Source organism: Cydia fagiglandana, chromosome 20 (assembly GCF_963556715.1).
Source record: "Cydia fagiglandana chromosome 20, ilCydFagi1.1, whole genome shotgun sequence".
Taxonomy (NCBI): domain Eukaryota; kingdom Metazoa; phylum Arthropoda; class Insecta; order Lepidoptera; family Tortricidae; genus Cydia; species Cydia fagiglandana.
The window spans coordinates 5,908,905-5,919,270 of record NC_085951.1 but is presented as its reverse complement, the minus strand read 5'-3'; the positions used below and the strand labels follow the sequence as shown (position 1 = coordinate 5,919,270).

The window sequence follows — 10,366 nt, the reverse complement described above, 5'->3', positions numbered from 1 at the left end:
CGAGTCAAATTGGCGTTTGCGTCCGCACGTCCTGCCGGCCTAGCCAAGGTCACAATCGCTATCGCTTCGACAACGAAAAGCATTATGTCTCTCTATCACTCTTCCATATTAGTGTGACAGTGACAGTTGCGTTTCGATCGCTACGGAGCGTAAGCGATTGACATCTTGGCTACGCGGCCTGATTCGATCGGGCAATTTAATCAGATTGGTAAAAATTGACTAGTCTGGATACGCCTTTAGTTTTTTGAATATTGCCATATTCTGTGAATTCTGCGATTCTGTCTTCTGTCATGTTTTGAATGAATGAGATGATTGTGTGATGACTAAAAATGAAACCAAGTTTTTACTTAATAAATATAAGATTAATATAGATATTTACATTTCAATTCTTCAATCATGATGGCAGGAAAAGGTAAGTTAAATAAGCAAAGCAATAAGAAACTGATACTTTTTGTTTTAAGACATGAAAACTAAAGTTATTCCGTGCTACGCTGAATTTAGAAAATCTCTTATTCTTTCAGGAATGCCGGAGACGGAGGAGCAGAATAGGATAAGGTTTCAAGTGGAGCTGGAATTCGTTCAATGTTTAGCCAATCCAAATTACATTCATTGTGAGTATTGAGGTTATATTTTGTAAATAAACTTAAAGGTTACCTACATCAGTAGCAGCCCAAGACTGTAATAGATCATTAATTCGTACTTTTCACAATATATTCTAGTTACCTATACATTACACGTATCAATGGTCTTGTCTTCTAACAATAATTAGTGAGTAAAAACTATGCTTTGGGCAGTGACGGATTTGCAGTCTTTGCCGCCCTAGGCCCCAGGCTCGTGGCCGCCCTTTCGCAGCACCCATCATATTGACTACATTTTGTGTTATTAGGTACATGTTATCATCAGCAATTTTATTTTTCAATTTGCCTTCCCTAAATATTTTGCCGCCCTAGGCCCGGGCATACTGGGCCTTAGGGCAAATCCGCCACTCGCTTTGGGCACTAGTGAGTGGTATTATCAACACATCATATTCAGTTCTAGCACAGCGAGGCTACTTCAAGGAGCAGACCTTCATCAACTACCTGAAGTACCTCCAGTATTGGCGGGAGCCGGAGTACGCTCGCTACCTCAAGTACCCGATGTGCCTACATTTTCTGGAGTTGTTGCAGCATGAGGCGTTTAGAAGAGAATGTGTGTCAGCTCAGGTATGTATCAACGGAAATGACTGCTGGGTCATTTATCATCTTAATAGTTTTAAGAGAATATAATATTTTTTTTTATATCACAGAAATGTAATTAATGTAGTAATCAAGTAAAACTGTCAATCAGAAAGATATAAAACTATTTTATATTCTAATCTAATAAAAAAAAAACTAAGTAGAAAATTAGAAATACTACTATAAGTTCTGTCTTAATATAAGTTCAAGTCTTGATTTCTTTTGCTTTCTACACTCAATCAGTTTCCTTATATTATATCTGATAATTTGATAAAGTAACTGTACCATGAATAGTTTGACAGATGTTGCATACTCAGCCTGTTAGATTATAAATCATAAAGATTGTTTTGAAATTGTATAACATGGGTATACATTTCCACATATTATTTCAATGTAAATATATTAAAAACTGGTTAGATATCTGTCTTATATTAAATATCATTTTGATATATTTCTCTTTGGTGAAGGAAAAATTGCAAGAAAAGCAATTTATATTAGCAGGGCCTAGTTTAAGTGGTTTTCCCTCCGTATTAGGAAGTGTGTCTGCACAAATTCTTATTTTAAAAAGTAGATATGAGGCCCCTTTAGACAGCAACACTAAGATGAGGAGGATGACCCCACTGCAATTGGAAAAAAAATGTTGTGCAAGATTCCACTAAAGTCATTAAACAATAGAATCTATTTCCCAAAGGCCGTAACGGTTATGGCTAATGGTCAGTGGAGTTAACATTTAGTTAGTTCGTTAGTGCTTCTGGGATTTTTCCGCTAATTGACAACCATTGTGGTGCAACAACGAACAGTTTGGTGCAACCAACCCTTAGTACCCGGACCCGGGTATGTCCTTAAACCACGTCCAAGACCACTGGTGGACGGGCAGCAGCGTCCCTCAAATTCCGTGTACTCGACTGCGATCGCCAACCCGCCTGCCAAGCGTGGCGATTATGGCATTCACCCCCCCAAAAACGGGGAGGCCTATGTTCAGCAGTGGACGTCTTATGGCTGAGATGATGACGATGATGAACCCTTAGTGTGCTCGGAGTCCTTAGGTATTTGCTCCTGTATACATTACACCCTTTACGTTCCAGGTGTGCAAGTTCATGGACGACCAGGCGATCCTGCTGTGGCAGCACTACACGCGGCGGCGCACGCGCACGCTGCAGCCGCCGGACGCGCCCGCGCCGCCCGCGCCCCCCGCGCCGCCCGGCCCGCCCAGGCAACAGTCGTAGGGTTAGCTTTGAAAGATTTTAAAAGTTTTGCCCTCCTGTGACTAAGGCCCAGTTGCACCAACCACATTTAACAGACTAATAATCGTCCAACAGCAGTGAAGTATGAAACCCATTCCCATACAAAAGTATTTAGTGAACGCTTTAACGGTGACAGGCGGTTTGGTGCAACCGACCATAAAAGGCCTTGTTAGCCTTCCCTACTTTTGTTTTCAAAGGGTTACCTTTGACTGTACAAGACGTTAACTGACGGGCGCGGCTTCAGCCGAATATCAACCTTCGTGCATTGCGACAAGGTCCATGTTGACACGCCGCGCGCGATAGGGTTAAAGACTTTTCCAGACTCCAGCGGCTTTTTAGTTTGTAGTTTGAGGGTGACAGTGTAGTCCGGATAGACCCTAGCGCATATGCTGATATTGCTAATGCTAGCAGCATAATCGCAAAACTGTATTCTGTGGTGCAAAAACGCGAATGGAAATTAAAAAATATGGGGTAGTAATAATGGTAATATGCCTTACTCAGTCCGTATCCATACACTCTGGCTGGCTTAGTAGTTAAAGGCAAAGAGTTATTTGTTATAGAAGAGGTGTAAAGTTTAAAAAAATCGTGCAGCTGAACTGAATGGCGCTGTACGTCTCCATATGTTGTGTGGAAACTGAATGGTCTAAAATATAAGCAACTTATGACAACCAGGATTACCGCATAATGTACGAAGCCATATAGCGCCATCTATGTTACCTGTGAAATTGTAAGTACGAATGTGTCTTATACTTTACAGATATAATATGTAATACAATCATTGAATGTTTGGTAATAGGGTTCCGTTCAGCATTCTTGAAGCCGAAAATGTCGGCCAAAAATACAGGTCTCTACTGCTATTCTTACCCTAAATATACTTGTCATCGTAATTTAAACATTCTTTAAAAAAAATCTCATGTTTTTTATGTCAGTTTCTGAAATATTGATAGACTGATTGATGTATTATAGTAAGTTTAAGTAAGTAAATTAATTAAAACAAATAATTTTTAAACTATCGCTTTATTCCATTTTCCTTAGTGACCGAAAAACATTACAAATAAGTCTTAGTTTTACTAATTAAATTCATAGAACTAAATAATTTTAGTTCTTAGAATTTAATTTAATTTTTAATTTTGCTAATGCATGAAGCAACCTTTTGACTTTATGTTGCGAACAATAAGTGGCATATTTAAAAGTAACATAATTTGTGTGGCCCTGGAGTTTTTATGACATGTATTTAGCTCAAAACCACAACCAAATATAATTTTATAATTGGTTACATAGAAGTGTGGCGCTCGTAACTCTTTGACTCCTTCAAAAGGCAGTCATTAAACCAATTGTAAGATGGATAGCGTCAATATTTGCTGCGAAGCGTAGAGCAAAACCAGTTCTATATCATAAGTATTACGGTTCGAAATCGAATGTCCCTCCACCCAGTTATTGTGTGAAGTGATGCTTAGGTCTCCGTCGCGTCTGGCAAAGAGCGCGCAGCGTCACGTAGTAGATCAGTTCTACTAGGCTCATCATACTGAAGCCCATGCACAAGCCCAGTAGCCCTCCAGTGTTCGCTGCTCCGGAAACAAATAAAGTATCGGTAATCATTTGTGTAGCCATTTCAGTCAGAAAAAAAATGTGATCTAATTTTCGCACCAGTATAGATAAAAATAATTCTAACATTACAAGACTCGAAACTAGAAGTGGGTAAATGAGAACTATTTGTTCATGTACAGATATAATTAAGTAAAGTATACTATAGTCAGTATAGTCTATGAAGGAGCTGATGAAGGGCGACCTTCCTCTGACCCTAAAACGGAAACTCGTCGACATGTGCATTCTGCCTGTCCTAACCTACGGTGCTCAAACGTGGTCACTCACCGAGGCGCAAAAGACCAAATTGAAGGTTTGCCAGAGAGCTATGGAGCGCAGCATACTAGGAGTAAAACGGATGGACCGAATCCGTAACTCTACGCTGCGCTCAAAAACGCGCATTACCGATGTTGGAACTAAGACCGCCAAGCTGAAATGGGACTGGGCCGGCCATGTCTGCCGCATGCACCCACAGAGGTGGGCCAAAATAACCACGGTATGGGTGCCGCAAGACGGGCGAGGATGTGGTAGGCCCAGACGGAGATGGCGGGACGACCTGGACGCATACCTTAACGACTGGCCGGAGATTGCCCAAAATCGAGACGAATGGAAATCAAGGGGGGAGGCCTTTGCCCAGCAGTGGGACACCGTATAGGCTTATAATTATTTATAGTCAGTATAGTCTGTCAACCAACTTTGTCAGTAGAAAAAGGCGCGAAATAATTTTACTTTATGGTATGATAACCCTTCGTGCCTACATTTTTTTTTTATTTGCCGCTGTCTGCTGACGGAAATGGCTTGACAGACTATATATATATGGAGTAATTTGAGGGATTTTTACTAGGTAATTACCCTGCCCTACACCTACGCGGAAAAATAACGGGGTCGCGTCATTAAAAAAGGCTGAAAAAACATTGTCCTAGAGTACAGTTCATATCAAAAGTAACGGATCAAACTATTACGCGTCGGGTACTTTTGAACTCGAATTGTAGAAATAATCTCTATTTAGAAGAGTATTCCAAGGTGGTAGATACTTTTGGTGTGTTGTTTCACTCGCGACCATTGATACTGACTGTACCTATACGAGTAAACACAGTAAGTAATATTATCTAATTTATACTTACACAAGAACTCCGTCAGACCGAATATTTCGCCTTTGGTGTATCTTGTAAAAGAGAGGTCCTCGAAATAAAAGTGGATTATAAGCATGTTGTTTCTGGAAAACAATAATCTAAGGTTACATTTCAATTCAACTCATACAAAACATACTGGAATACTAGTAAGATCACGTTAGTTATTTTTCAGTTTTAGTAATCTAGTTTAGTTTTTTTTTTAATTTAAATTAAGGGCAGATTAAGGTGGACCGACATGCTTTGGTTAAAGTACTGCTACAACTGCTTTTATCTGTCGCCAGCACTTCACTTCGTGGCTGGTTACTGCACTTTTGTTTGCTCTATAAAAAGGCTGGCTTGGTCACCTAGAGAGGATGGGGGAGGATCGTGCTGTGAGAAGAGCGTATGTGGGGCACCCGGGCGGAAAACGTCCGTCTGGGCGTCCCAGATATCGCTGAAGTGACGAAGCCCGAAAAGAGCTGTCCGCCATCGGAATATCCAACTGGCGTGAAGTGGCGCAGGATAGGGCAGATTGGCGCTCTCTTGTGTCAGAGGGCAAGATCCTCTTTGGGTCACTGAGCCAGTGATGTATGTATGTATAAAAAAGAAAAGGAGCTCCACAACGCAATAACATATTTAGATATGAATAGGCAGCATACTGGCTTTAAATGGCAGTGACATACGTGACATATTCAGCCGTCTTGTTGCCGCTGAGCCGCTTCGCGTACTGCTCCACCATCGCCTTGCTCAGTCTGGCGGAGCTCATACGCTCGTAGTATGAAATTTCTGTGCACGCCGGCAGGCACTCTTCGCATGACTGTTGACGTCCTGCAATAGATACGATGTGTTCTGGTACTCTAGGGGTTATTCCCACTAGTTACCACACAAAACAGTGGTATCATCATATATTTAAGAGTATGACTCTTGTCGGTGGAGCATTTCCATGTTTGGCGGTCCTCTGCCTTCTCCTTGACAGCCCGATACGACACGACGTTGATCTTTTCCTTTATTTGATCCATGTACGCTCTCCTTGGTCTTCCCTTCTTCCTGTTTGCTTCAACTTTCCCTTCTATGATATTTTTGATAAATTCGTCGTGGCGTATCAGGTGCCCAAGCATTTTTCCTCTTCTATTGTCTATAGTTCTTAACAAACCAGTGGTAACTACTGGGATTTTTTCCCATCTTTTACCATTCGCAACTACTGGAAAAAAATCGCAGTAGTTACCACCAAACTGAACCAAACCGAGTTGGTGGTAACTACTGGATTTTTTTTGCCAGTAGGCACCACTGGTAAAGGCGGGGAAAATAATCCCAGAAATAAGACAGGCTATACCACTGGTCACAACTTGGTGGTAACTAGTTGGTTTAACCCGTACTTTGATAAGGAGTTACAAAACAACAATTTTAATTTGTAGCGGACTTTATCTGATATACACATAAATCAATAGGTCTTACCTTTTCTAATAAAACTTATATTAGAATAACAGTTCGCGTCGGCTTTACCACAAACCCGTGTGGTTTTGTTTTCTGAAATAATATAAAAATTGAAATACCTGATTCTTTAACTGACAAATAAGACGACTAAGTAACCAATCAAATTAGATAAGTAAGTGAACCGGTGGTGTTGATTAATATTGACATTTAGACATATATTTTCTACTTACTAGGCATGTAATACAACACACATTTGCATAAAGCCAGCATATTTCGAGCCTCGCACTCCATCTCACAATTTTTTAAAGTGTAAGTCCTGAAATTAGATTCAATATCAATTATTAGGTAAGTAACAGGTTAAACCCTGGAGCCTGCTACAACTCAGAAAAAGTTTGTACATGTAAGTACATATTTCTATGGTCATAGCGCTTATAGCGATCCGAGGTGGCATGATGGTCTATTAGTACAGTTACCTGTAGAAGACCAAGGCTTTCTCACTGGAGAACAGACACACCCGCTTATTGACATCGATCCCCCGCAGGGAGGGGGCTGCGTCCATGATTCGGGGCTGGATGGCAATCCGAGCTTCTATGCCTGGACCGTATATATCACCCAGATTCGCGATGTTGGGAGTTTCCGTGGGATTGTGCAAAAGGATCTAAAATTTCATTTCAAAGGAAATTGATTAGTTGACGTACTATTGTTTGCTACGGCACATGGTACATTAAAAATAACTTGACAATCATTTTATGTGATCAATGTGATCATACTTGCCTTAAAACTGGGACTTTTCGTGGAAGCGCAGTAATATTCAGCCACATTCGCGTCCAAAACCAACGTCAAACCATGATCAGTTCCGATACCTACAAAATAAGCTATTTCTTACATTTTTCGATAGGAAAAAAGGTAATTTTCTGCTCGATGGTGTAAGTAAGTATGCAGCGGTCGCCCGGTTTATTACGATTGAGTACTTAGTTCGATAGATTACGTTTCCGATCGATTTTCTTTTAGTAAAACTAGTCCCGTGAGCCGTGAGACACGATATTATATTTCTCAATCTCAAGTCCAATACTACGTGCCTTAGACATCAGAATTTTATCTGTACCCCAGTTTCTAATACTTCTGAACTGCACGTGTTAATTTGCATTGACGATAAGTAAAAGCTATGTACTTGGTACCTACATACTTTGTATGCTCCGTCCTATCTAGGGTCCTACTTTATTACATAAAATGTACTTAAAAGTGTTATATTCACTTTTAAGTACATTTTATGTAGTGTTAACGTATATAGGTACCTATTGTTGTCTATTACTAACCTCTGGGTCTCCATGGAAAACCGTTGTACGGCGCATCGGCCGGGTACCCGCCTTCGGGAGTCCAATCAACCGAAGGTAATGGGAACGTAAAATTCATATCGTTTAAATCTTTGCTGCAAACATTAAGCATACCTTAAATTTGAATAAATGTAACGACGAATTAATTCAATAGGTTTAATGTATCAGGTAGGTAGGTATTACGGATTGCGGAACAGCTTATTGCGATGGACGACGTTGAAGGTGCAACACAGGCCTTCGTCGGTCAGTTGCGCGTTGAACAAGTCCTGACAGCTCATCTCGCCGGAGTCCCAAATGCACATTGCTAACATCTCGCTACATGGCTGGGTTACCTAGAGGCAAGAGTAATTTCTAAGACAATCTTGTAAAGTCTCTTTCACACAGGAAATCTCGTGTGAACCCCCGAGCGTTAAATATGTAGGTTCGTTCGTACGTTTTTAGCTTTTCCATTTTGGGTCCTATTCCGTTATTCCATACGTGGATTACGAGTAATCCTAATAGCAGTGAGAAAAGTTTAAGCATTTTAAGAACATCGCATAGATTAGTAAAACTCACATTTATTAAGAAGGAGCGGAAGTAGTCCCAATCGGCGCTTTGAGCTACGTCGCTTACAAATATTTCTGTGTCATCCTGAGATGTGCATAAGCTTTCGAGTAATTTCTTGTTCACTGGATTACTGATAAAAATATTCCAATAAATTACACAAAGAAAATTTACAATACATTAAACAAAACCTTTAAACTCACGTGTAAGGTAATTTACTCTAAAACTATGGATCTGAAAAAAGCATGTAAAATATTTAAGTGCCACCCCACACTAGCGTCTTTTGAGCTGCGCAATTGAGCCAACGTTGCGTCTTGCAGCAGCCGTAATAGAGTCGAGTAAAAGCCGACGCTTGAGAGATGCTAGCTTGGGGTGGCCATAATACCTCGATTGTTTAAATATTTACCCATCTTTTTTATACCGCTCCGCGACACTTTTCTTCGCCTGATTGACGTTGCACACAGTAACGGCTGGAAAGGGCAGGTTCTGGAGAGCCATGTTCTCAGGGTTGATGCTCACGATCATGGGGGAACTTCGCCATTTCTCATATATGTTTAGGATGAAGAATCCCGCGCAAACTATGGAGCAACTGAATGCTCCTAACCAGAAGAATCTGTGGGCAGAAGAAGTTGCTCCGATAATGTTGATGATAATGTTGTGTGAACTTGTGTGGGGCAGGCATACCTTAATTTCAATTGCTAACCAAAAATGTACGCCGTGTTATTGACAATATTGACTAGGGATCGGCCTTATTAACTGTTAAGATTGCAAGTCCGCAAGTTTGACAATTTCCCTTGTAAGAAATGTAAGAACTTGCTAGTTGAGCTACTCGTGTTCGTACAGAAATTGGAGAGCTTTACAATGAAAGGGTCGTGAATTGTGAACCCATTTAGTAGGCAAGAATTTAGAACTTTTGAGAGATAAAGAGAGAAAGACAGTGAGACACATTGGACCCCTATCGCGTACCTTTCAAACCAAGTTAATTTCTTCTCTCCCACGTATCGGAGTCCATGCAATGTGGACGTCAACAGATATTCTCTTAGGTCTTTCCGGACACCTCTGCCATCGCAACCTGATATTACATCCTGGTGAGTGTGGTGTGGTCTCTCCTGTGTAAAAATGTCTTTATAATATAAAACTATATTCACATGCGCATCTCTTTGTATTTTTACGTGTGTGCCACCGTTCCACAATATGGTGAATAGGTTCGTTTTATGACATTTGAAACTAACTCCCAAAAATAAGAAATTCGTAGGTACCTAGTCCATTAACCTACCTCACTCTTGCTTCTAGTTATAGTTCGTGTATGATCCCAAACATACCACGGTGCCGGATCGTGGCTATTTTCAGAGGTCCAATAATTAGCTTTTTGCTGAAACGACAGCAGTCATTTTAATAGTTAAATAATGTAACGTAAGTTGAGATTAAGACCGGATCGGATAATGTCTAGAGAAAAGAAAATAGCCAGGTCTACACTTACCCCAAAATTACAAAAAGAAGTTACGAAAAATTTTCATAAATAAAGGATTATAAGGGATATAAAATATCTAAATTAAAGGATATAGTTAAATCACCTAAAACATTTTTCAAATATTCAGTAATAAAAAGCACCTTTCTGAAATCAGTTGAATCTCTCCGTGGACGAATGCCAAAGTTGTGATGAGGATAGACCATCATAGCACTATAACCCTAGTATTTTTTCATCACGTCGAATTCAGTAAAAGTAGTGAAGACAATGGTACAGGACTACTTGTAACGTAATTCCCCACTGTAAATGTTTGTGGTAGATAATCGTTTGATTGCAAAGCTGAATGATAGATCGACCTTGCCCCGCCTCAATGGCCAGCTTTCGATAGCACAATTATACATTTTCTAGTTATTTGTCGTCCTGTCTGATCCAT

At 40.3% G+C, this 10,366-nt stretch overlaps 2 protein-coding genes across 4 annotated transcripts; one reads left to right on the top strand and one right to left on the bottom strand.

Moving 5' to 3' along the window:
• Positions 1 to 304: 304 nt before the first annotated feature.
• LOC134674639 (mediator of RNA polymerase II transcription subunit 31) lies at positions 305 to 3,467 on the top strand. Of its 3 annotated transcripts, none has more exons than XR_010099645.1 (5): positions 316 to 412; positions 522 to 611; positions 1,033 to 1,202; positions 2,300 to 2,535; positions 2,622 to 3,467. XR_010099645.1 is itself a non-coding variant. In XM_063532759.1 (4 exons), the coding sequence occupies exons 1-4, from the start codon at positions 397 to 399 to the stop codon at positions 2,438 to 2,440; spliced, it is 417 nt and encodes a 138-aa protein (XP_063388829.1). In that variant the 5' UTR covers positions 305 to 396; the 3' UTR covers positions 2,441 to 3,467. The 3 variants fall into 3 exon arrangements, 1 of the variants encoding a protein (XP_063388829.1); XR_010099646.1 differs by having other exon boundaries at positions 2,300 to 2,941; positions 3,267 to 3,467; XM_063532759.1 differs by having other exon boundaries at positions 305 to 412; positions 2,300 to 3,467.
• A 347-nt stretch (positions 3,468 to 3,814) lies between these two features.
• Positions 3,815 to 10,139, bottom strand: LOC134674864 (pickpocket protein 28-like). Its single transcript, XM_063533019.1, has 13 exons — positions 10,077 to 10,139; positions 9,432 to 9,574; positions 8,872 to 9,078; positions 8,478 to 8,598; positions 8,106 to 8,254; positions 7,905 to 8,017; positions 7,363 to 7,451; positions 7,062 to 7,246; positions 6,819 to 6,904; positions 6,610 to 6,681; positions 5,838 to 5,982; positions 5,167 to 5,258; positions 3,815 to 4,023 (listed from the first exon to the last, which is right to left on the bottom strand). The coding sequence occupies exons 1-13, from the start codon at positions 10,137 to 10,139 to the stop codon at positions 3,893 to 3,895; spliced, it is 1,596 nt and encodes a 531-aa protein (XP_063389089.1). The 3' UTR covers positions 3,815 to 3,892.
• Positions 10,140 to 10,366: the final 227 nt, after the last annotated feature.

Coding starts and splice junctions, on each gene's coding strand:
- LOC134674639 (XM_063532759.1), top strand. Junction 612..1,032: donor CAATCCAAATTACATTCATT/GTGAGTATTGAG, acceptor CATCATATTCAG/TTCTAGCACAGCGAGGCTAC. Junction 1,203..2,299: donor GAGAATGTGTGTCAGCTCAG/GTATGTATCAAC, acceptor TTTACGTTCCAG/GTGTGCAAGTTCATGGACGA.
- LOC134674864 (XM_063533019.1), bottom strand. CDS start 10,139: ATGGTCTATCCTCATCACAACTTTGGCATTCGTCCACGGAGAGATTCA. Junction 8,599..8,871: donor GAGCGGTATAAAAAAGATGG/GTAAATATTTAA, acceptor TATTTTTATCAG/TAATCCAGTGAACAAGAAAT. Junction 4,024..5,166: donor CGGTCTGACGGAGTTCTTGT/GTAAGTATAAAT, acceptor TTTCCGGAGCAG/CGAACACTGGAGGGCTACTG.